This window comes from Lethenteron reissneri, chromosome 21 (genome assembly GCF_015708825.2).
Source record: "Lethenteron reissneri isolate LAM-NWPU_2019-01 chromosome 21, ASM1570882v1, whole genome shotgun sequence".
NCBI lineage: Eukaryota > Metazoa > Chordata > Hyperoartia > Petromyzontiformes > Petromyzontidae > Lethenteron > Lethenteron reissneri.
Window position 1 is genome coordinate 8,004,105 of NC_083799.1, and position 27,880 is coordinate 8,031,984.

The window sequence follows — 27,880 nt, forward strand, 5'->3', positions numbered from 1 at the left end:
GGGGGCCCCATTACAAAATGTGTAAAGTTAAGGGACATCTGCTTCCCTCTTCATATGCATATAGAGCAGACTCTCGATTATCTGCGCTAATGACGGGGAGGAAGGCCACGGATAATTAAAAATCGCGGATAATCCAAAAATAAAAATTTCCACAAATATCTATGCCAAAAACTAATGATCGACTGATCGATGTGCATGCTCAGTGATAACACTTTCCTGCTCCCGCGCAGAAGAATCCACCCACTCAGTGGATAGCAGATCCACGCCAATTCAAATCAAACTCTACCTACTGTTGTAAATATATGTAACTATTGTACTGTAGAGGCGATCATGTGAATTTCGGATTAACCGGAGCACATATTTGTTCGATTTAAGCACGTGAATTATGAGAAACATTTCCAAGAATAACAATTTATAACTGTTTTTTGTATAATTAATTTGGGCTTAAGGGAAAATCCATGAGTTATTAATTTGTCAAAATCTCAGGTGCACGGTTAGTCAGCAAATCGGATAAACCGCACGTGGATAATCGAGTCTACTGTATTTCCTTTTTCCTGAGTAGCACAAGCTTTTAGTGCCAACTATCAACTTGAACAGTTGTCGAGATTTTAAATTACAGTAGAACTCCAATAATCCTTCGTCCAAAAATACGCAAATTCTAAAATAAATGACTACCCTCGAGTCACATCAACTCCCGGAGCCCGTGGGGAGGGGGGGGTAATCATAAACTAGGTGAGAATTTTCTAGGGTTTTTGGAGGCTGGCTAAAAATGTTAATGATTTTTTTCATTCCCATCATACAGAAAGAAAAAATGGAAACGGAAATAAAAATTGGTAACAGACTATCTGTGCTCACATAGTCTGCTGATTGGGAAACGAAATCTGCTTTTAATTTCAATTCTAAAATAACACAAAAATTACTTTGTATAGACCCCATTATAGTTTAATACATTTGGGTTTTAAAAATAAATCACAATGTTTTTCCTAGTTTATTGGAGTGCTTAGTTAAGTTGAGTCGCACAGCTAAAAACTCATAAATGTGTTAGTATACATTTCTGGAATGAAGCCACAGTGAGTTGTGGAATACAGGATCTACAAAACCCCATCCCCTTATCACTGCAGATTTAGGAGTTCAAGTGTAATTACGACCATTTTTGTCAATCTCGTGTTGGACGAAGGCTTCTCCACAGTGTTGGCCATGGAGGTCGTGTGGCCACGCTTTACTATGCTGGTGTGGTTTTATGAACGGGTGCCCAGGACCAGTTTAGATATAATTTGCCAATGTTATCCGTGGCTAAGAAACAACGTAGGTCACCAGTTTTATATATCACTGTGCCAATACTCCAACCGGTTTGATATTTTACTCAAGTAATTTTGCATGCAAAGTTAGTAAACGTTGAATTATATAGACTGTAAAGCGTATATAGTTCGCACTCACATTACACTCAACACATTTCAAATTGATTTATTTATATTTCCGTTACAAAACATACAATTTTAAACATCTAAACAGACGTCAGATGTACTTAACATTGAGTTGAATAATTTTACATTTTCAAAACATGGAAAAAATAAAACGTTTAATCAAAATAATCTTAACGTACGATTTAAAAGTGTTGTTTACCAATTTTTTAATTAATATGCAATCTATAGTATTATCTATATTGTTCTTTTAAATCACCATGTGTATGCATTTTAAATTGCAGTACTATCAAAAGTACAGTATACTATAATCGGAATGATAATGCTGAATAAATGCTGTTTTATTCCTACATTTGAGTGTACAGGACAGTCTGTTATTTTACATTTTGTCTATTTGATTTTATTTTACAGTGGAGTATTTTTGCTTGATCATCTTCAATAATGTACAAAATTCGAAAGCACGATAGTTAAATGATCACCATCAGGTAAAAAGTGCTGTCCACTCAATTTGTATTTAATACAATACAAAACATATCATTGAAATGTACTGATGCCATTGATGAGCCCCTTTTTATGCTGCTACACAGACATGTGTTTCTTTGCAAAGTAGTGTTCCTTTGCATGGGTTACAACTTGGTCTGTTTGTCAGTTTCAGCAGCGATTGGCTTGAAGTCGTCCAGAGAAATGATGCTTCCCTTTTCTTCCTTTTCTTTGTTTTTGAGGTTGCTTGGGTCCACGTACACGTAGAAGTACGCCATTATTGAGAATATGATGAACACCGCAAACAGCAGGCAGGCAAACAGGATGAACTCCACCCACTAAGTGACACAAAAGTATTGCATTCGCATTTTACTTCTCAAACGTAAACTGTTGGTTAAATAAAAAAAATAACTTTCATAGTGAAATGCCACACAGCATCACGTGTCGTTACGAACTTAATATGTGTTGTTCAAATGTTGGACATCTAATGGGCATCTGTTAAAAAATTGCTTTATAACTCATCGGATTTCTGACAGTATAAAAAAAATCTGATTATAATTCTGTTGGTACAATATGCACATTTTAAGTAACACTGTTGCGCATGTTTTTTGCGGATGTGTTGTATAGTTAAGCTCTCGGATGTTTTTTCAGGTAAAAGCTATCGGTACATGGAGTGAAACGGTGTAGTATTGTTTACCAGCAACTACACGAACAATTGGCTTTTTTATGCAACATTATGTTGTACATTAGCTTAGGCATTCTCACATTTTTCTGCAAAATAAACCTACCTGCTCCATATTTGCACCCTCAGCCACAATCAGTACAATGACGTTTCCAAACGCCACTGTGAGAAGCCAACCTGCCTGCAGCACCGACTTCATGCTGGTCGGTGCCTGGTTTGCACAAGAGTGTGTATTTGTTAATGTAGTGTTCGTACATGCAAAACACACAAACGTAAAATATACTCAAACATTGCAGACCCTGAAGCCCAACAGCTTAGTTTCTTTTTGCTAAATATTCCGCATGTGAAGAGTAGTTGTCGTGAATCAAAACATTGTTACCACATGGCAATAACTAAAACGTTATACTGTATGTACAAACATATGCACATGATTGTTTTTTTACATTAACAGTTGAGTAGAGTGTATTGGATATGCAGTCATGATCTTAAAACTCAAATGCATATTGAAGACAAACATGTTACACACAGTAATATGGTGCCTAACAACATCTGGTGGACCATAGGTGTGCATGGTAAATGAAAATTGTAACTTACCTGAGAGTATGAAAACTCCAGCCCAGTAACTGAAAACATTACTTCTGCAGCTGTGAGCAGGAAATACTGGGGAACCTGCCAAGCTAAGTTTATGGAGTTTTCTGGCAAATCCTGTATCTTTAGGATACCGAATTCATCCTTGGTAAAACAAAAAAACAATAAATTGAATGTAAGATTCCAAATTAATATATGACTACACATATCCTACGCATTTTTTACCTGCTGCAATGTTTTGGAAATCTGAAGTCTATATTTTGATTCCCCATAATGTTCCACAATAACGACAATGATATGTAAAATCTAAAAGTCAAAAGTGAAAATAATTTTCTGCTCAAATAGCTTTCAGGTGATGTTCATCTGCTGTTTACAGCCCTGAGCCAGTCGTGGAAATTACACATTCCTATGGTGGGGGCAAGTCTATCCATTGGACTAACCATCGTTGATTTCCCCACAAAGTAGTACCTACCTTATTGACCCAGGAGGGATGATGAACTAAGTCAACCCCCAATCAAGATTTGAACTTGCAACCTTCCAATTAAGAGCTGCATACTCATCCACAGAGTAACCTAGTCGGATTATAATATGGATGTTTTATTTTAAAGCTGAAATGTTACAGATATTTTTTTAAGTACATAACTTTATACAGAAGTATTAACATATCTATATGCTCCTATGTGCTTTGGTTTTCCTTAGTCTAGCTTGGAAAGGAACATGGTGTCTCAATGTATTTTTCTTGTAACGTGTAAAGGATTGTATTCATATACACCACGTTACAGAGTTGTGTTTCAAGACCTTACCGGTTTCAAAAGGATTGTGTAGGCAGCCCCGAAATCCAAAAAAACCTCTCCTAAATCATTTTTTTCCGACATGATTTTATATCTGAAAATGCAAACGATATACATTTTATACATGTTTTCTTTACATATCTTAATTGTCATCCTAATCTCCAAAAAAACACGTAATTTCATGCCACAAACAATATATATGAAAAACAAAGTTCCATATAAATACCATACAGAACTTTAATGATTACAGCAAATCATGCTGATCCCAATACATATGTAATGACAGTAGAGCCTACATGCACGGACTAGTGGCCATGGGTGGTCATAACAGGGGAGTCAGCCTACAGTGCGAATGCACTAGTGGCCAGGGGAGGTAATGACAGGGGTATCAGTTGTGAGTGCGAAGGGACTGGTGGCCATGGGAACGATCGAGAAGGGAGCGTGGTCAGGTGACGGCAGAGGTCAGGAGAGTCTGCCGGTGGAGCGAGCGTCCAGTCAGCGAGAATGATCGAGAATGATCAAGAAGGGAGATGTGCAGGAGACTCGTGGCTGTTGCAGTGGGGTTTCCGCCTGATGTGACGTTAACGTGTCTTCAATAAAGTGCCATCTCAGGAGAAGTGTGTTAAGTCATTACACGCACTATAAAATGAATTGGCTTGATTTAAAAGTACATTATCAGTACAGTACGACAATGTATTATAATTTAAAATTTTTAACATGTCTCTTTTATAATGTACACATGTTTCTCTGTCCAATTACCTCATTCAAAAGTTGTAATTCTCAATGTCAAGCTTCCCCATGTAAAATTTTGTATTTGAACAGAAGAAGGCTGTTAAACTTGGAATGGCATACCCTGGCTGGGTAGTAGGGGTCACAAGGAAAGGGATTTGCAAAACCTGCTCTACAGTTTACTATATCATATTTATACAGGAATCCAAATGCTTATGCAAATTGACAAGCAGTAGTTTTTGAATGTAGAATTCATTTTAAAACTGTACTCTATGTGTGTACAAGTGAAAAAAGTAGGCTACTTACTTTCCACGAAATACCAGCTGGTAGTCTGTAAAATTATAGTCTCCACTCACATTAACTGTACTGTAAGTTCCAATATCAACAGTTTTAATTTCACTGTTCCCACCAACAAATCTGAAAATAGGTAAAACAAAATCACAGAATACAATGAGAAATTGGATCAGAAATATGGAGTGGATTACAATGCAGAGGACTGGGGAAGTGAGAGCCATAGGTGGGGCTAATGCTATTCCACAAATGTAAAGTATGGAAAAATACAATTCTGTCTTCTGTGTGGTGGTGCTGTAGCCAAGGGAATAGGACAGCTTAGTCCAACGGCCAAACGATGGTTTAATTCTCCAACACAAATTCAATGTATCTTGTATGCACCACTTGTTATTAAATATCTGCACTGAGAAACTACGAGAACGCCTCATATCCACGGTAATATGGGGGATCCATATTGTGGATCCTATTATCTGCATGGTTATCTGCAACGTGTTACTCTTAGGATGACATTCTGTGACTAAAATAACAGATAATAAGATGCCATTCTGCAAAGACTTATGGGAAGTCATGGATTACCACAAATAGAAATAGGGCCATGGATAAAAGGAAGTCTGTAATGAAAACATCTTAAGACGCAATTACGTTAATTACCTTTAACTTGTATTAGATTTTTATGCACTATTACATTATTTTAACATGTAAAAATATTTGTTTTTATTGCCAACATACAGTCCCAGAGTTCTACCCATAGGGGGATTAAAGTTTGAATGGGAGGGGGGGAAATAATGTCTCAGGGCCCTTTGTCGCTGGCTGTGTTCCAATACAGGAGTTTAATTTTTGTTTCAGGAAAGCAGAGAGTGTATATGAAATGTAATTATTAGCTTTTTGCCGAGTGCATACCGGTTTATATTCAGTAATACTGTTCTTAACGTTTATTTACAAAATATTGCTCCATTGCATAACATGATGTGCAAACTAGACGAACACGTGGTTTTACCTCACTGCTGCCATGCCTTCTTCAGGTTTTGAGACTAAATCATTTTCCTGGAAAATACACCATAATAAATAATTGCATTAAAAAACACTCAGTGATACTAATTCATGTCCTCCAGTATAGGTTCTGGTTGTAATATGTATATACCATTGTGTAGTATATGAAGGCATCATTTTCCCACCTGTTTACATTGAAGGCGTAGCTCATCTGGGATTTCATAAAATATCACAGTCATTGACTCCCTCTCTTCAGCATTAAAGGGACAGGTGAACTTTGTGCCATCTCGAAATGCCACTATTTCAAACGGTTTTCTCGCCACAATATTGAACGATTTGTGCACAGAAGCCTGTAAAAAACACAGTGTAAATATCTTTACATAAAAAAGTACAATACTGCATAGTATTTTTATTCCTTGAATCACACTATTGCCACATACTGTAACTGTCTACGTTTTAAATTCTTATTTCACGCGATTAAAATTTTGTATTAAGATTATATTCTTGTCACATTTTTATCGGACAATATATTGCAGACAATGTAAATGTACCTCTGTTTTTCTGGATGTATACCAATCATCTAAAAGTACTGTATACCTGTACTGTGATTTAATCATTTAACTGTCGTCTTCATTCCATATACAGCTCTATACAGTATTGTAGTTGGTTTTGTTATTCAAATATTTAAATAAAACAGCATACCACATACAGAAAATTATTTTATACCCATTAATGTGCTGTACTGGTATTTAATTTTGTAATATTACAACATACCAACGTATGTTTGACAAAGCAAACGATGTGGATTACAAAAATTGCGAGGCTGTACACAGCATCTGTACAATAATTTGGAAATTCAAACACAAAATGTATGTCCAAAAACAAGGCATACCGACATATTCGCCACGTCAAACTCATAATTCTCAAACTGGATGTTCAGTGGATGAGCTCCGGCGTTGATGACTCTCAAGCTGAATTCTCCCGATGATGGGAAATCGGGCAGTGTTTTCTAATTGAAAGGAAATGGCAGTGTATTAATTACATCATTACGATAGTACAGAGATCATATTGTATGTTTTCAGGAGAGGGCAGTGTGGTAAAATGTATTGTATACAGTAGATACACCCGATCTGCATCAACCCCACTGACCAGTACGGTGAAGTATGATCAAATATCACCCATGACTTACAGTGTGGGAAAGCCCTCATCCAGCAGTGGATTGTGGATTGAGAAAGCGATTTACATATACAATTGTTCTTTATTTACAGTATTCGGAAATTCCACACCGAGTCCAAATATTTTTTTTCTGAAATGTCACACTTGAAACAATTTTGGCTTCAAGTGTACTTCATGAAGGACAATGTAAAGTATTGGAAATGTAATGAATCAATGCTGCTAAAATAGTGTACTCCAAGATGGTCTTGGAGATGATGAGTTGTTTAAAACAAATGTTTTACATGAAGAGACAAATATATGAAGGAGACATATTGAATGCTCATCTATTTTGGTAATATATACAGTAAAGTACTGTACTCTATGCGCAAAACTAAAAATATTCCCTAATCCAGTAAAGAAGATATTGTAATGCAAAATTATGGTATATGCATAAATTGCACGTTAGAGGAGAACTCTTATCCATAACCCGATTACCTGCAAGTCCTATTATCCACAGGAGCTGTAGGATCCGCAAAAATTCCAGTTACCCGTGGCACTATTTATCCTATTATTGGTGGATAATAGAACTTGCGATATTGGTCCAACAGCATCACAACAGATAAGCAGGGAGATCATGTACCTATATTTAACTCAATACCAAGTACTCTACATTGTACTAAAAATTGTAAAATTGGATTTCTATGTATCACAATGGGTAGCAGTTTGTGTAATTTGTGCGGCTGTAGATGGCATACATCAATTTCCAATTGCACCAGTGCTGCTGCAACAAACGCAAGAGCTGCCAGGATCATACCCACTGCCATCCTGCGAAGCGGACTGTAAAGGTAGAAACACATACTTTTTAAAATGGAAAATTGACTTTTTGAGCATCAGCTATTGAAAATGTACACAAATTACAACCTGCTATATTTTTGTGCCATGATCCCTGATATTAATGCCTTGTAAATTTCTGGTTGGGATGATGCTTTGGTGTAATGCTTAACACAATGGAATTGCAATTCAAAGGTTGTCGTTTCGTTCTCCCTCAGTGGTTGAAATAGTCAGGTTTTGTTTAAATCTCCCACCTCTGTACATCCAGCATTATAATTTGTTATACCACAATTATCTGATTATCATGTCACATGGGGTAAAGTGGGGGAGGGAATCCCACCTCTTCTGAGATATCTGACCAGCATGAAAGTATGCCAAATGTCCTCAAGAGTGGTTCTTTAGAGCTCCTGTTGGAAGGTCTTCTGCCAACAGTGGTGTGAGTCGGTTTAACACGTAGGCTTTCACGACCAATATTATCCATAAGAGGTTTTTGGGTTAGATCGCGTAATATAAACGTGCCGTTAAACCCGCCACCACCTGACAGAGCCATTTAGTAAGTTTAGGTAATTAATATAGCCATTGTGAGACAATCAGGTGCAAAGGCATCACATATATCCCTCTAAGACCGAAGTAGGAAAATGTCTCCACAACTCTGGCTGTTCGCCTGATGATGCTGGTTGTAATTACTGGCAAAACGTCGTACTCGAATTGTACATTTTGTCCATTTTACGCTCCAACACACCGATGTGCTAAACTAATTATGAATTGGGATGTTTTGTTTACGTGACAAACCTTACTAATTGGCTGTCGGGTTTATATTTACACGATCTAACCCAAAAACGTTTTTTTTTATGGATAGTGGTGTGAGTAACAACATGGTTACTTTGTGACATATACTGTAGTGCATACATTGAAAGCACTATAAATCAGCTCGATGAGGCATTTCAAACTTCACTTTGGCAAGTTATCAAATAACGGATGACCAAGGTTTTCAGTTGTTTGTGCTGCACTGTATTTCACTCACCTAAAGTTGATGCCACACTTCTTGATGAGTGGATAAATCGCAACGTCAAAGATTGGGATGAGCACAAGAATTAGGATGGGATTTATTGTCTGAGGAAGAAGGTAATGAACATTACAAAATTAAAATGTAGTTCAAACTTAAAATGTAGTTCAAAATATAAAATTAACATAAAATCAACATACCTAAAGAACAAATACGTTATTTATTTAAGAAAGTTGAAAAACAAACCTGCATTTGATCAGGCTTCAGAACAAAGGCACCCTGAAAGTAAAATAAAGTACATTGAATGAATATGCAGGACTAAACTATTTCATATGAGCATATATGTAAACATATCAAGTGCCAACTAATGCATAGGTATCCTTTGTGTGTGAAATGGTTTCACGCCATAAAAACAATTTGCATTGTCTTCTTTCGTGACATTCACGTAAAATGCATATACTGCAACTATCCTCCTTTATTTAAAGTTATTTTGGGAATCTAAAAATGCAGGTTGATGAACGTGTAAATGTCCAAATGTAAAATGTATTTGTGCTAATAAATTATGTTATCTGATATCACGTGATAACACTTTGGTGGAATAGCGTGAAAGTGACGGTTTTTGGTTCAACCCAAAATTCTGGTCATGTTAAATTTCGTATCTATGCCTGATTTAGTATTTCCCTACTACATGTACACAACATGTTCGTGCTAAGTCATATTGTATCGTCAGTATTGAGTAAATGCAGTGATTTTTTTTTCATCTTACAAAGTCTCCAGTCATGGTTGTTGCTTGCAGAGTCCATCTTGAACCCTAAGATGAAATTATAAATCACAGGGTTTTTAGTTGTTTCACTGATACGTAACCACAGTGGTGAAATTAATATTCTCGAAAATGAACACACATTTAACAATAACATAACACATTTGTCAATAAGACTGCCCTAAAGAGGGAATAAATACAATAGGTAACGTTTTTGGCAGAGGCCCTTCTTTGTCCAATAATGTCTGTGTTTCACCATCTTGAAACATCAGGGATGAAGCAGCTTAATTCCATTTATTTTAATGGCAGTTACTACAGAGTCTTATGAATGTGTTTTCTTTTTCATGACATTTTGTGGCACTAGATTTTTTGTATTTACAGAATGTTAATTGAGCAAAAAATTATATGTACGGTACTTGATAGTTGGGTCACCCTCACCTGCTGATCAAAAAGGGCCCAGAACATTGGCAGCGGGATGTATAAGAAAAGGACCCTGAGTACCATCTTGACTTCCATGATAAGATCCTCCTACACGCAAAAGGTTACACGCATTTTATTTTATTTAATCACAAGGAGGAAATGGCACTTAATCCAAATACATTTCTCCAGAATAATTTGTTTCAACAATGCAAACCATTCAGGGCTGAGTTATTTACATCGTAGTTTCCTTTTGCCCAGTCCAACCAGTGGTCTCGCTTGGGAAACTGCTTGCCCCGGTGATTCCAGCGATTCTTGATTGCAAACTGTACCGGAAACAATTAATATTAAGAGCCTTTTATGTGAAGACATGTTTTTGTAAATATTTTACCATTCAATTTCCACTTTTTTGTGAAAGAGAAATTTCAAATATATGAAAACATTATGGTTGGCTTTGTATAAGTACTGTAGCTTAAAGCAGTATTTGACCTTTGCTTAAATGAAAGCGTATTTAATGTTTATTGTTGTATACATCTATATATCTAAAATGGTGAATTCGAAAGAACTTGAAGGTGGAATGAACAAGATAACACAGGTGGACTGATGGAGTGGAAGAGACACTAGAAATTGAGAGTTGGTAAAAGATAATCGGCAAAAGAAGAAGGACCCCATTACAAATGTGTGGATGCAGCATCCTCTATAAAGGGGATGGATGAGATGTGATGTTGTTTCAAACATCAATTCATAAAAAAACTGGAAAAGTGAGTTAAAAATATAGTGTAATAATGTACCTATTCAAGATGTGTGCATATTTAACTTTGGAGCATCATTTTTAAACAAATATACTTTGTGAAACATTGACGCAGTCATCCGTGTTCAACTCCCGACAACTGCAAATATTGTCGGTGAGTGATATCTTAACTAGTTCGTGCGTGCGCCCCCCCCCCCCCATCTCCAACTCACACGGACCAGCGTGGTGACATATGCTAAAACAACTCCAATGACATACACTGCATGGGGAAGTTTTTATCCAGCAGTGGATGGACAAAGGGCTGTGAATTATATATTTTAAAATCATATGAAGTAGATACATTTCATGTATTATGTCAGAAATGTGGCAAAGATCGAGTTTGATACCTGCCGTTTTAATAAGGTGAATTTCTAAAACAGTATTCTACGAGAAGCATATTCTTTGCGTTTGTAACAAGTCATTTTTACACTACGAAACAGTTTTTTGCATTCCGGTTTTGAATGTGATTATAACATTGCATGGTGACTCACCCCAATGCAGTTGCTCACGTTGACCAATACATTCCCCTCTGGTGGATTCTTTGTGTATGTGCTGCTCCCCCCAATAAAGACAACTGAAATGAAAGTGTAGTGCAGCATTTGCCATTAATATATACTTAAAGCATGAACATGTATTGAAGAGGACTTCTTCACACACAGTTGTTTTTTGTGTATAATATAATCTTACCAATACAGTAATGCATTATTGAGAATACATTTTACATAATAGCATAATATTAACTTTTGTATACGTATAAAAACATTGGCTATTATAATTGTTTGGAATTAAACGGCAATGCTTTAAAATGTTTAGGTTTACCAAGAGCAACCACCATGAGAATGGCAGGTACGCCAAATGCCAGAGCATAGCAGTCCGCTCCAAAACACTGCACATCGTCTGTTCAAACACAAATGTGAATTACATCTTTTTTAAACATGGGGATACCTATTGGACAATATAGACATTGGGAAAAAATTATAAATACAAACGACTGGAACTATTACCACAGCAACATTAGTTTAGCACAGCAGTAGTACTGACCCCATGATAAATGTGATAGCAATATGTACATTTAAAACCCTAATTCAGTAAAATTATTTTAAGAACATTTTGACGTTATGTTAATGCAACATGAGTTTGTTCACTATACACTTATCTGTATTTACATTTGTTCTGTTAGCAAAATAAATACCACTTCCTTTCATAATGTCACTTTTCTCGATATACATGTGTTATTCATAGCTGTATTTGGTTTAAGAACCAGCAATAGAAATATCAATGAGTCTTTATATTTTTATATATGTTTATAAAATATATATACTTTTTCAAGTATTCTTTTAAATAATTGTTTTCATCAATTAAAAAAATTAATGTGAAGTAAAACAATGTAAAACGAATACCACTCTACTCTCTCGCGTTGAACATATTGATCAGTCATTCATTTTTTGGACATCGTTCTTAAAATATTACTCTTGGGTAGATAACATATAAAATCAAATTATGTTGTATACACAATGTTACCAACGAACTTTAAAAAAGATATTGCAAACTGTTTCCAAGTTACCTCGCAGTATAGGAGTGACAAAGGTTGAAATGAGGCTGCCAGCATTGATGGACAAATAGAAAATGGAGAAAAACTTTCCTCTCTCATGATCCTGTAAACAACACACACGGCACACACACATTCACAGTCCATAAACAGAACAAAAGCTAAGGAGGCAATGTTTATTGTGGTTCTTTCCAGTTTGTAAAAACAAATACCATCGCTCCTATAATTACACGTAATTATGCATACATGCCATTTAATAATAACTGAAAATCCTCAGACAAGAGGGGAGGTGGGTGACAAATAATTTTACAATTTGATGGCACAAGATAAATGAGCAAAACAAATGTCACATTTGATTCTTAATACGTGATATATTCATAATTATATTACATAATACCTATACACATGTCTACATAGGTGGCTATAATTAAAGCAAATCTCACCATGCCTGGTTGGAACTGATCTACCACCAAAAGCTGCCACGCAGGGTTTGATGCCTCCGGTGCCCAGAGCAATGAGTCCTAGCCCGACCATTGCCAAGACCCTATCAAACAGCATCCACATTGTTATATATATTGTTTATGTTCACATCACTATTAAGATTACATTCTAATATTTTTCAGATGAGCTTCTGTGGCCATCTGGAATGCTTTTCCTTGTGATATTAGGAAGCCACTGGAGCAATGCACTTTTAAATCTATATTGAAAACGAATTTCTTTAGAACTGCTTTTTGTGCTTAGTTTGTTGTCCTTTCCCGCACCTCTGATTAGCACGGTTGACTACGTAGGGTGCGAAATAAGTTCAACATACAAAATTTTATACAGAAATATGCACGATTTACTCACACATGAACAGTGTGCCCTCCGACATCAGGTAGAGCACCAATGGACTTCACGACATGGCCCAGCACGTAGACTATGGACAGATAGATGATGGTTCTGAAACAGAATCACCAAGTGAGTCAACGTGCTCAAAACATTGACCAGAGTGGATTCAAGTCTAATGTCATCTCCACATACTCGTAAAGTCAAATACCCTTAAATGGACAGCCACATTCGTTGTTATATGACAGCAGTGGATTGATCATGGCTGATGACAATCCTGTAGCATGTGATAGCATTTTGCATATTTAAAATAATTTAGATTTGTGAAAAGTTTAACAAGGCAACACATTACAGTATTACATACAAATCCGTTATAGATTTAACTGATAAAAACAAATTAAAAGCGGTGGTATATTGTACAGTGTAGAGTACTAAAACACATCTTGACTTACAACTTTCGTGACTGCAGGAATTCAAATTCTTTGGGTCTTTCGGTAAAGTCCCGTAGATAAGTTCAAATACATGTTTTATTGTTAATTTGAACCTATCTACGTGACTTTACCAAAAGACCCAAATAATACGAAAACATAGCAAGTGAATAAATCAATGGCGGTGTGGGTAGGTTGTATGCTAGCAGGCGACAGGTTACACGATCCCATTGGACTGCAGTATTGACCTTATGATTTATAACGTGTCAAACAGACATCAAATGACTATTGAGTGATCTTCGTTTCCATCGGCAGTGCTGAACCAGTGGAGGAAATGTAAATATTGAATAGCAGGGGCCAGTGTTAATTGCCACAGCATTATTATTATCATCATTAAATCCTAGGCTGAGTTGATACCCAAATAAAATTTCAACACAACCATTTGTGAGTCAGGCACTATGCCACTGAAAATCCAGATATTATATTCTTAGGTTTTTTCGGTAAAGTCACGTAGGTAAAACATCAAAATTAATAAAAAATAAAATAAAAATCACGACGTTTCGGAGGCAACACAAGTCTCCGTCATCAGGTGGGACCGTCACAGCCGGATTAGCTGCATCAAGTGAGGCAATGATTCAAGATGTAATCCCTTAAAAGCAAGTTGAGGGGGGAGGAGAGGGGGGGGAGCTCATCAGAATGTGGAAGCCAATGAATGGAATGTATCGGGAGGGAGGGGGGCGGGGCTCAAAGACGGCACGGAGTCCCACGTACAACGCATCGGGAGGGGGAGGTGGGGCGGGGCCAAAAGAATGCACGACGGCGTGGACGCGGTTGCTGCTGCACTCGCCAACGCATTGGACAGAGAGGCGTGTGCAGCAGCAACCGCGTCCACGCCGTCGTCCATTCTTTTGGCCCCGCCCCCCTCCCCCTCCCGATGCGTTGTACGTGGCACTCCGTGCCGTCTTTGAGCCCCGCCCCCCTCCCTCCCGATACGTTCCATTAATTGGCTTCCACATTCTGATGAGCCCCCCCTCTCCTCCCCCCTCAACTTGCTTTTAAGGGATTACATCTTGAATCATTGCCTCACTTGATGCAGCTAATCCGGCTGTGACGGTCCCACCAGATGACGGAGACTTGTGTTGCCTCCGAAACGTGATTTTTATTTTATTTTCATTAATTTTGATGTTTTACCTACGTGACTTTACCGAAAAAACCTAAGAATATGATTCCTTGCAGTCACGAAAGCTTCAAATCTAGAGCCAGATATTATATTACGTAGCGTACATACTTGAGGAGGCCTTCATCCAGCGGTGGATACATTTTCGATGAAGATGATTATCTACTATAATAGAACATCATTATTAGCCTTGATCAGTCTACGACTGGATGAAGGCCTCCTTGCGTCGTTGCATACTATAACGACATATATACAATGGGATTTGAAATCTGACATTGTGTTCCCTTACTTAAATTTCCCCAACCAGGAATCAGCAATGATGGCCCCGAGTACGGGTGTGAAGTAGCAGAGTCCGCTGAAGGCATGGTAGACAGACGTGGCTGTGTTGTTATTCCAGTGCAGGAAATAACGGAAGTACAGCACCAGCACAGCTAGAATAAAAATAAAATGTTACATTGCATATGTGCTGAACACACACTCTTAAAAATCGGTGCATGGCAGCCTAACTGCTGTTTTTTGTGTTAATACAATTCAAAGTCTGATAATCTAATCAAATGTGTATTCTTGCGAAAAACATGAGAAGATTTCACAAAGGTTATAAAAAGAAATTTTAACATGAACAACAATTAGCAAAAATAGATTGAAGTACTGTACTGTGGAACGCAATACATTTCTTTCAGAATTTGCTTGCAATACCTTTCATGCCATAGTAGGAGAAACGCTCGCAGAACTCATTAACGACAATGAAGGCAATGCTGATGGGGTAGTTGGAGCCGCAGAATGTCTAAGAAATGAGAATACCGCGTTGAATGTTTTTATCGTGCAAAATGTAGTGTCATTTATATGCTTTATATGCTTTGTATATAGAGTATACAATATAAGATGCCGTTGCACATTGGTCAACCCACTGTGCTCCCTGCACCTGCCACCTGAGTTTACTTCCCAGCTACGGCTAACATCAGTGGTGAGTGATATCGAAACCTGAGTTCCCCCCCCCCCCATAAAATGACCCTCCTTATGACTGACATCCATTATTTGGTTGCCAAAGGGCTATAGAATAATACTCATTATCATTAGTATAAAATATATCAAGAGTACCGTGTGCAGTGCGGTACACTACATATTCAGTGTTTAGTACACGACACTTACATTTTATCGTACATCCACAATTATGTAGCGTGCGCATCTTAAAATAGTTTCACACATCGATTGCATTGAACGGATGGACAAGTTTAGCGTAGCATTATCCGTGCACTTGAACGAACCACACGCAAAGAACCACTTACCTTGACCCTCTTCCTGGGGGCAGAACTCTTTCCATCTTCCATCGCTAATGTTTAGAAAGAAAACATAAATTTATATTTTTTACATGTAAATGATACACATCATTGTATTGCAATAGGAAATGAGATGTTTAGCATTGCATTTGTTTACCTATGTCCATGTTCTCTTTTTCCAGTTTTGCCATATTTGCTCAGGCAGTCTCCGAGGTTCTGCAGTTTACAAACCGCTGCAGTCTCTTTAAATCCTGCGCTTACATACGTTTATTATCATGCTATAAATCAATTAAGTTCCCTTGAGGCTGGGTATGGTCGTCGTGACCTTTGAACAAAGTTAATATTTTTTAAAGTTTACTAACAGGTCTCCTGAATAACTTTGACCCACCTTAATTTCACACACGAGTACAACCTACAGGACCTTTGTACCGAATGAAATTGCTCGCCAGTCACGAGAGGATTTTGAAAAATATTAACACTTTGACAATAAAACTTTGGTATGTTTAAAAGTGTGAGGATTCTTTAAAATTAAACGACCCAATCAAAATGGTATTCGCAACAGTTTTGGTCTAAATAAGCAAAAGAAATAGCTTCAGGCACACTAAAACTCTCTGCTTGGTTTAGATATGTGGATGGCACATTGGTGGTCTGGCCACACAGCAAAGATACCCTTAACGAATTTCTAAATAATCTCAACTCGCAAAACCCTTCCATCCAGTTTACCATGAAAGTTGAAGCTGACATAACTCTCCCATTACTGGATATTCTGCTCGGGCGTGATCGAAATGGTAAGATAATACACAGCGTTTACTGAAACAAAACGCATACTAAGGCCACTCTGAATGCAGTCCCACTATCACCCCACACATAAATCCTCTCTCATCAAAACGCTCATACATCGGGCTAAGAAAGTGTCAGATGGTGATAGTCTGAGAAGTGAAATTAAACATGTTAAATTGAACGGTTAGAATGATACACAAATCAACAGGGCACTAAATGCTAAAACCAAATCAAATAACACGAGCGTTGAAACTTACCAAGTAATTACAACTATTAAAATACCGTACATTGTGGGAGTAACTGATAAACTAGCCAGATATTTGGAAAAACAGAACATCCGAGTCAGATTTGCCACGGTACATCAAATAAACATTAATATCTGGTAATAAAGATCTATTACCGAAGCTAACAACAGAAGGTGTGTACCGGATTAATTGTTGTTGTGGAAACAACAGCAATAATTGCTGTTGTGGAAACAACAGCAATTAATGTTGGGCAGACAGGACGAATGATCAGCACGAGACTAAAAGAACAACAAAAGCATATTAAATACTCCCAAACACAACTGTCGGTATTGGCAGAACAAGCGTGCCAACAAGGACACTCAATTGATTTTGATAATGCTGAAATTCTGTGCAAAACTAGTTACGCCTGGTCAAGACTAATTAGAGAATCTATCGAAATTGATACAAATAAAAATAAATGTAATCGTTCGGAAAGCTAGGGATTTTCCCCAATTTAAATAAAACCACGAATGCAGGTGCTTTAGAATTTAGTTTCATATTGACACTTATTATTAACCGTGGGAGATAGAGTGGCAAGTGTAAATGGAAGACAGATGGAACCCAAGATTATAGGATACCAAAGAATTACTGTTTTTAAACAATCCATAACCCTCTTTGGTGTACTCATACTGCTGTTAAACCAGCAGTATGAGTACACAAACATTAATCCATCCTCCGAAGAATCCACGTCCACCTATGCAACAAAGTTAATTCGCCCCAAGTCCTAAATAATAGGCTCCTCCAGCGCTCATTGCTTGCCCCGACACTTTTAAACGTCTACACATGCCTGCTTTAGCTTTCAGGAAATGTTCATAAGCGGACGACCTGACCCTATGTACATACTCAAGCTCGCACCACAACCAAAGTTGAAGCAACCTTCGCATCAGATCGAAACATCATGGCGGAATATTTTCAGAGGTGGCACCTAAAGCCAAACCCGAAAATGATGCGACGTCCGCATTTCATTTAGACAAACAGAAGTTCCCATATCGAACGGAACGTATCTTGCTGTGGCACGTGCACCTTCCAAGACCATCTGAAAAAGAGGGTCACTGAAAAACGAAGACACGTCCAAAAACAGGCCGGCCCGAGTTGGCGAGCAGATGCTTAGGCACTGCGATTTCTTCAATCGCATTGGCATATTTCTGTATGGAGCACTGTACTCATATCCCGGTGAGAAATTTCCATATCTAACTTATATACATGTAGCTTAAACGGAATGTCCATATTTTCTGGAGCCCTACAGTTCATGCCGTTACCCTGACTCTCAGGACTACCGAATATCCCTACAGGCCAAGGGAGATGTTGATACTTCACGCACATATGGAAAATCAAGTATACTTCTGCCGGCGAACATGGTTACCTAAACCTGCTAAGATAACACACAATGGTGCACTGTCCTGAATACAAGTTGGAACGAGGCACGCCAATACTCCACAAACACTCAAGACAATGAAATTAAGTCGCTAGCTGCCCTCAAATTGAACATCTAATTGTTTAGTTTATGTGTCAGCCATATGAAATAATTATAAGTTAGTTCATCAGCTGGTCGTGTGTTATAACGTTCTGACCTGCCCCGACTGGACATCTGTGAATAAGAACTGTATGGCTCATCGGATTCCTCCTGCAGTATAAATGCATAATCTGATTCTGTGTATTGTGGGTAAGGTGTGGGTATTTCCGTCTCTGAACAAATTTCTGGTCAGTGTGGAAGAGTTGGCTATTTACACTATAGAGGGGCTCTCTAGAGCTCTCTGTCGTGGAGGTCTATGCACCAGTAATAGCGTCACGGTGGGAAGATGTTAACTACCTTACCGGGTATACAGGAGGTTATGAGTTCGATCCCGACCCTGACACCTGCATATTTGGAGTTTGCATGTTCTCCCCATGGTCACGTGGATTTTTCTCCGGGTCCTCCGGTTTTTCTCTCCATATTTAGAAACAATTTCCACATGATAAGCCACTTTGTTGAGCTATCATTTGTGGCCAGGTCGCTTCTAAAAAAATAGTTATATAGCTCAGTGGGCCTTATATGGTTAAATAAAAAATAGTTTTGGAAAGTCAAAAAAACAATTGCCGCACATATCTCACCACACTCCTATTGAGACTCCACCTTGCATGCCTAAACACCCTTTGTAAATATTTATCTATACTCAACCCCTAAAGAACCCACCAATGGCCTCTGTCGTCCCATTACATTTCAGATTACTTATTAACACCTACAGACGCACATGGTGTTATCTGTCAGTCATGTTAGCAGAATATAAAACAATTTGTTTCAGGACAGGTGAAGTAACTAAGTTTACTGCTTTTTTTCTGGTATTCCGATGATGCAAAGAGTTACCTGTGAATTGCCATGACTGGTCAACTGGGGTCATTCTGGAGCTGGGTACATTTGCAGCCACTACTCTAAAAACACTCAAACCAGGGACTCGAGGAACCAAAGACATAAGACTGATAAACCCTCAAAAGCTTTATTTCCATTCGGGCATAATAAGACAAGTGCAGAGGACCTACCAGCCCAACCTTCAAGTCCCTTTTTCCCCCTTCAGATTCGTCTTTAAATACCTCTCAACCCTGAGGCCAACTTGTTAACTATCTTGCCTGGTATACATGAGGTTGCAGGTTCCATCCCGATCCTGAAACCTGCTATATATTTGGAGTTTGTGTGTTCTCCCCGTGGTGACGTAGATTTTTATCTGGGGTTTCCGCTTTTTTGCTCTACATTTAGAATCAACATGCGTTTAGAGTATTTGGCTGCTATATATTTCCACATGATAAGCTACTTCGTTGATCTATTAAACTGGTGTACAATTTTTTTTGTCGTCTGCTTCAAAGATGAAATGTGCTGTTTATTATGGATTTTGATGTGCTGAATTCAAATATGACAATTAAAGCAACTGATTGGCTACTGTTCCAAGATATTTAAGTTTTAACATTTTACGTCTATGTATATTGTGTAGATAGAATAGTTTTACTCATAAATTGTAAACCTTTGTCTTTTCATGTGTTCATGGTTGCTTTACATGATAACATGTCACCTGTCCTGTTCATGTAATACTTTAAAAATCATCAAAAGGGTTATATAAATAAAATGTATTATTAAACAAAAGACAAACCACTATTATGTATATATAAGTACATAGTTCAGTCCTTATTCAGTGTATACTCGGCGCTTCTTAGCTTGTCTCTTGTATTCATTAAATGGAGCATCTCTTGTCACTGTCCAGCAATAGTCTGCAAGCATTGATGGGCTCCATTTGCCTTGATAGCTTTTCTCCATTGTTGCAATGTCCTGGTGAAATCGCTCATCATGCTCGTCGCTCACTGGGAAAACATCTAGATGGGAGTGCAAAAAATGTATCTTTAGTGACATGTTGCAACCAAGGCTTTTGTATGCCTTGAGGAGGTTTTACACTAACTTCCTGTAGTTGTCTGCCTTGTTTCCGAGAAAATGTGTTGCCACTAACTGGAAGGCGTTCCATACCGTTTTATCCTTGTCATGCAGTGCACTGTCAAATACATAATCTCGAAGAAGTTCACGAATCTGAGGACCAAAAAAGACACCTTCCTTTATCTTAGCTTTACTTAACCATGGACATTTTCCACGGAGGTACTTGAAAGATGCTTGTGTTTTGTCCATGGCTTTGACAAAGGTCTTCATCAGACCCAGCTTCATGTGTAAGGGTGGTAACAAAATTTTCCTTGATTCAACAAGTGGTGGATGCTCAACACTTTTCCTCCCAGGCTACAATGACTGTCAGAGTGGCCAATCTATCATGATGTGGTGGGAATCTCTCGCACAACTATCCCATTCGCAGAGAAAATAGCATTACTTTGTGTATCCAGTCTGCAGACCAAGCAAGAAAGCAAATTGCCACAAAGCTGCCACTGATGTTGGTCATAGTTTATGCACCTCAAAAGTTGTTTCATGTTGTCATAGGTTTCCTTCATATGGACTGCATGACCTACTTGGAATTGATGGCAAAACATTGCCATTATGCAGAAAAACAGCTTTAAGACTCATCTTCGATTAATCAATGAACAGTCTCCACTAATCTGGATCATAAATTATGTTGAGGGCTGCCATCACACCATCGATGTTGTCGGCTACACGATCACCTTCCATGAAGAAGAATGGGACAAGATCCTTCTGTTGAAGGGATACAATTGGAAAACACGCCAGAGTATATATACCTATGGCAGTTATTGAAGACAGACCAAGGGGGGGGGGGAGGTGCGTTGTGTCCCTCACATTAGGAATCTCGGGTGCATATAATTTCTATTTTTGTAAACTACTGAAAATAAATTAATGAAAGTAACTAGTTTGGGCGGGGTGTTGCCCCCCTTCCTGTGCCCCCCTCTGCAAACTCCGCCGATGGGCAAAGGAGAGTGAGCTGGACAAACGAAATGAACTTTTGTCTCAATATCCCCTTTCCTCTTGAGATAAAGGTGTTATTTTGTAATCTCGGTTTGATAATCTTACAATACATGGCAGTAATACAATTATTTGCTGGTGTTAACAGTGGTGGCTGTATAGTTTATTTCAGTTTAACTTGATAAGCTGATTTAAATTAAACATTTTTTATCAAGGTATTTGCGATCGCGGTAGGGCAGTGCTGTTGAGTTGGGAAATGTACACAAATGGCACAATACATCATTGATAAGTTACTGTGATGGTTGCACCACAGTAACCCTCATAAATGCTGACCAATCACCACTCAATGGTGCACAATCATAAGCTGCAGAGACTTTGGGACAAAGGGAGCTCCAAAGTGAAACAAATGTGGATTATTTTCTTTCAAATGCATTTATAAAGTGACGAACATGTTTGTACAGTACAAACAAATGAGTACAGTACTGTATATATTAATTACAATATCTGTGAAGCTGCGAACTATTCATTTATTTAACTTAAACATCATTAAATAAATTGATACATGTTTCAGAATACAGTACAACAAAATATGAATGTATGTTCAACTTATTTCGCACCATACGCAGCCAACCATGCTAAATGGAGGTGCGGAGGAGAGGGACAACAAAATAAACATCAAAAAGCAGTTCTAAAGCAATTCGTTTCCTGAAAAATACAGAGAAACTCAAATAATAGCTGCATATGCAATGGATGATACAATTTCCTGCTAGATTCCTACACTCGCACTTCTCACGAGTCTTTAAATGTGTATTAATAGGTAATATGGCATTGCTAACAAACGTGCCACAAGTGATATGAGTTTGGTTCCTTGCCATGGTTAACTTGAACGGTAATACCTGAAATAGTTTTTCGTGATACCTGAACATATCCAGCCCGCACGAATGAAATGAGGTTACCAGTTTTTTTTCCAGACTTCAATTACGCAATTCTGACACATGTCTATGTTCAAATATTTTTTTCCTTCTTTTACTCGATATCTCAGTAAAATAATCTAAAATCTTTTCAAATAAACATCCCAAAAAAAAATGCCTTGCCTCCGCATTTCCCTGCACATCTGCAAATTGTGGTTCATAGTCCGCAAAACGTTTTAATCTGCCGCGGATTACGGGAGCAGTCATGAACCACCAATAATCCGTTACTTTGATCATTTGACTTCTGCTGTATTTTATTTTGATTGGATTGAAATCCTAAATAGTTTTTTTTATGTATAAATGTAAGCTGCCCATAATACATAGAATGTATTGCTTTTCATACCCAGGGTCCCTTTTCAATTACCAACAAGAAGATTAAAAGTTAACTGATAACACGTTTTGCAAAACAGTGATCACTGGTAAAAACATCACCCTTGTACACATATTGCACAATACTGCAATTGGAAAACTGACAACAGATGCATGCATATCGGCTCCAATAACAAGCGAGATTTTTTTTTTCCCTTTGTCACTGAATCTCTCTATTTTGTATTCGCACATTTTTGTTTCCAGATTTTTTCTCTCTATTCTCCGTGAAAATGCTAATCGACTATTGTTTTATTATACCACACTGTACGTATGCGCTAAATGTACATGATCCGAATGTACCTTCCATGAACATGTGTCGAGTCCACACGAAGAGACTTCCCCCTCTCTCTCCGATCAGACTGCCACAAACGTGTGTTGGATCTGCTCCCAGAAAACAACATATGCCTAGTCAGCCAATCCTTAACATGGACCAAGTGTGCCAGTCACAATCACGTGCCAAATATCTTATTTGAATGGCGCTGTTTATAAATCCTCATTGTGTGATGTGAAAACCCGATGAATCCCCCCACCCTCGTATTATGGACACAGCTACTAAGCTCTGTATTCACACTTTTTTTTGTTTAACACATAAGCTTATATTTTTTTCAATCAAAATGTGCAATTCAGCATATTGCATTTTGACATTGTCCATTGCGTTCCCATTTAAACATGCTTTTGTTTTATCAAACCGATACATTTACTATACATGTGTAGTGACGCAGCGCCGACTGCTGTCTAGCAGCGGCAACTGCGGTGGACGGTTAGCAGCGCACATGCCGTTGAGCATATACACGGGTATGCCGGCAGGGCGGAGGAACTGGGGCAAGGGTCACGGAAGACCTCATAGGGAGGCCCCTGGAACCCTCAGGTGGGTTTGAGAAGGGAGGTGCGGCTAGGGCCATGCCGAATAGAATAAAAGCAGCGGAGAGCGAGAACTCCGGGCTGCCGGTTCTGGGAGTGGACTCGTTTCGTCATCGCTGTCATCGTCGCCGCCTTCGTCGCCGCTGCCTTCGCCCGATCATTGCGCGGCTGGACAGTAGATGGCTGTCTCGGTCGACGCTGTCGGTGCAATGCGAGCAGGGTTGTGTCTAGGCTGGGCTGTACGGCAGCATGGTTGAGAGACAGGAGGCTGGAGTTGGTGTGAACGGATAAATAAAGAGAGAGACGGTGCCTCCTGTAACTACCTCATCTCCGACTGAGTGTGTGCGCCGCACACCACACGCACACACACTCCGGGAGGAAGAAGGACACTACACATGTAACATAAATTGTGTGTATATTTTATAAAAGTTATACGAATTTTTTTAAGTTGCATTAGGGATGTAGTCAGGTGGTGCAGTGTTAGAATATATATCTTACAATCCTTAGGTTGCTAGTACAAATCCCGATCATGGATTGACAGTCTTTCATCCCTCTGAGGCCGATGAAAGAAACATAACAGTGGTTTTATTACGGGAAAATTTTTTGAGAATATTTAAATTACGCCATCTATTTGCTGTGCTGCCACAGACTTTCTACATAGTAACCCTTCAGTTGGATGGCTTATGTACATGATTAAATCTGCGTGATTCACCACCCCCACCTCCAAAGTGCTGCATAATTGACGTGCACCACGATGTCATGTCAGTATAGGGACGTGAAAAGGATGAGGAGCATGGAGTTGGAAGGATGAATAGAAGGCTTTAGAGCAGTGATAATTCCTTTACCTCTGGTCCGCAAGTCTGTGGGAAGTGATTCGCAGAAGTGTTGCAGACGAGATTTATTTTCTCACAAAACACCATCGTTTTTATTGAATCGTGGTCTGTGAAATGTTTTTGGAAGGCTGCAAGTGGCCGTGGGTTGCAGAGAGGATGCGAACCAATGCTCTTAGAGAAGATGGCAGAATCGCGCATCAGCCAAGCTAGCAATATCAAAGAATGGACCAAGGAGGGGTGGAAATTCATGAGGGAAGAAGGATAGAGCAAAACATAACTTGGAGGCAGCGCCCCAATGGACGCGAAGACCAGTGGACTAAAGAAACCCCACCAGGGGCGGTTTCTTCATTAGGGCGATTGGGCGACGCACCACCAATCTCATTCAACCACAGAATCATGCTAGCCGTTACTGTGCCTCTGGATATAGTCCAATCAGCGTCATGTCACGTTCTGTGGAGTACCGCCTCTTTTTGGGCGATTTCACTCCGGCTGAGAATCGCCCAGAGTGTTCCCATAGACTTACATTCAAAGATGTTTTTTTTCGAACGGCGGCGCTGCAATGCATTCTCTATGGCTTCCGGGAGGGCTCGCACTAACGTGCTTACGTCATCATACGTAAGCACGTTTCAGTCAACGATATTATTTGTCGCCACCTAGTGGAATCTTTAATAAAAGAAACTGAGTGGATTGTAATAATAGTTAGTATAGAAACAAACAAGATGTATTGTAAGAGTCACTTTATTTTTCATTAATATTAACGAAGTGAAGTTGCCTTTACATGCTTAAGCTGTTAATTTGTCCATTGCATGGGTGGACCTTATCCTTATCAATCATCCAGACATTTGCCCCCCTGAGAGATTTTGCAGGAGCCGCCACTGAACCCCACTATAGCATAATTGTGAACAATGTCTTAACAAAGCACTGGATACAAAACTCTAACTTTTCACACGATACTTTTTATGCATGCGTAATACTGTTTTGTCTTGTATTTTCTTAAGACTTTTTTTGCAACAAAGAATAACATTTTAAATACAGTTAAATTATATATTTTGAACTTAAGCACGAGTTAAATGGTAGCAATGACATGTACGGAGATCAGAGGAAACTTAAGATTATCTTCAACAAGGCTTGGACTATTGGACCTTCTGGAGATAGTAAGAGGGCAAGGACATTTAAAACTAAACTCAATGACACGTTTTACGACTTCTCTTGCTGATGTCAGTTGTGAGACTAACAGCCCTAATAAACTGCAGATATGGTACACTGCCATATTCACAACTTAACAATATAGTGCTAAGAATTTTCATATTCATTAAGTTGCATTCAGCAGCAATTCTATTGTTTAAAAATAATACATGTTAAAGTAATGAACAGCAAGATGCAGCGATGTACTGTGGCGTTTCTACAGTATATGTGAGCAAGTTCAACCAATGTTTAACTCAGTTTAACACGGAGGGGGTACAAGAACAATAATGCGCTTGCATAATGTGCATGCATAATGTACGTTGCTTACCATATACTTGTACATAACCCAACCGCCAATGGATACCTATTGTCATTTAAATGCATTCATTAATCCCTCCCCCACTTCGCGCAAGAAGGGCACACAAGTGATTCCATCACATCTACCCCTATATTTAAGGAACGAAATAGGAGGATTTCTCCACAAATCTGACTGTCGCCTGATGAAGCTAGTTGTAATTACTGGCGAAACGTCGTACTCAGATTATAAATGTTGTGGCTTTGCTCTCCAACACACCGGTGTGCTGTACCAGTAACGAATTGGCATGTTCTGTTTACGTGACAAACCTTACTAGTTGGCTGTGTTGCGTAGTGAAGGATTTAACGACACATTAAAATATTTACGCGATCTCACTGAAAAATCCTGTATCACTATGTGACACGATTTTTGCTCCTGGGTAGTAAGTGTTATTTTCTAATTGCTTATGCCTCAAAAGTATATAAAATTGCTATTATTCCCCACAAACTTTGCTTTTGTGACCAGGACTTTATGTGAAGGAATGACACAAATGCACACGTTTTCTCATTGAAAATAGGTACATTTCAAAACATCACTGTCCTGGTCATAAAAGCAAAGTTTGTGGGGAATAATAGTAATTTTATGTACTTTTGAGGCATAAGCAATTAGGAAATAACACTTCCTACCCAGGAACAAAAAATGTATACATTTGTTACACAGTGATTTATCAATGTTTAACTCACAGCTTGAACACACAAAGGGGCCTTGGGTGTTCCCAGCAATAGATTATTTGCAAATGTGTTTAACTTTGATTAAAGTTTCTGCAACAGACCGAATGCTGTAATGACAAATATTTAGTAGTTGCAACAACAAAAATCTGTAGCAATCTCCTTGGTTGCACGGTTGGCTACGTTACAGTGCGAAATAAGTTCAAAATACATACATGTGAGAGAATTGATACTAAGCCAAAACAGTGGAGCAGTGGCATGGTTAAAATGTTTGCTGAGTGAACTGGACCTGCGACCCTCACCCCCCTCATCCACCCATCACCAACCTGCACTGACCGGCATGGTAGGGTATGGTCAAACAACCACAACGACGAACATGGGTTGAGAGGTCATCCCAACTTATTTTCTCTCATTAAAACCAATATACCAATAACGATTTTAGAGTGTCAGATAAAAAAAAATCTATATATAACACTTCATGTCATGTCATTATGTCCCATGACTTTGTGGTCGTTGTGGTGTCACTGCTGTTGTCTCTGTCTTCCTCTATTTAGTATTGTCCGTATCCAGCCTTAGATTTGCTTTGTGCAGAACAGCCAGTTCGTTCCACAATGTTGGTCATTCAGTTCTTTGCTGTTAACCCTGGCATGATGCCACAACATCATCTTGTGTTCCTGTATGATGTACAGAATGAGTGTTTATTTATTTAGTCTATTGTTGTACTGTATTGCAAATGACTTGCAGTAATCCAAGGAGTTATTCAAAGACGTTGCGCCTATCTGTTGTAGATTATGACTGACAACCCTTTTGTCATTATCGGTCAGAGAGTTCATCGTGACGGTAAAGTAAAACAACAGATAGTCTTTGTCCTCATTAAGTTCTGTGACTATCCACCCAGTTAAGATCTTATTGAAATAATCTACAGGTCATTTTCTCTAACTTATATTGAGTTGCCACCACTACAAAGGTTATCTATCCACTATCCTTACAACCAAGGCTAGCCTCCTGA

The 27,880-nt window shown here is 38.5% G+C and overlaps 1 protein-coding gene across 1 annotated transcript; it reads right to left on the bottom strand.

Moving 5' to 3' along the window:
• Positions 1-1,448: 1,448 nt before the first annotated feature.
• LOC133345156 (solute carrier family 15 member 2-like) lies at positions 1,449-16,460 on the bottom strand. The gene is given in 24 exon segments (XM_061555674.1): positions 1,449-2,239; positions 2,690-2,794; positions 3,178-3,315; positions 3,975-4,056; positions 4,998-5,108; positions 5,980-6,026; positions 6,158-6,322; positions 6,865-6,981; positions 7,883-7,964; positions 8,983-9,071; positions 9,211-9,243; positions 9,731-9,775; positions 10,163-10,252; positions 10,381-10,467; positions 11,423-11,505; positions 11,751-11,828; positions 12,496-12,586; positions 12,924-12,944; positions 12,946-13,024; positions 13,327-13,419; positions 15,200-15,341; positions 15,607-15,694; positions 16,197-16,240; positions 16,345-16,460. Coding segments are annotated over 24 exon segments (2,136 nt in total). The 5' UTR covers positions 16,379-16,460; the 3' UTR covers positions 1,449-2,047.
• Between the last annotated feature and the right edge of the window lie 11,420 nt (positions 16,461-27,880).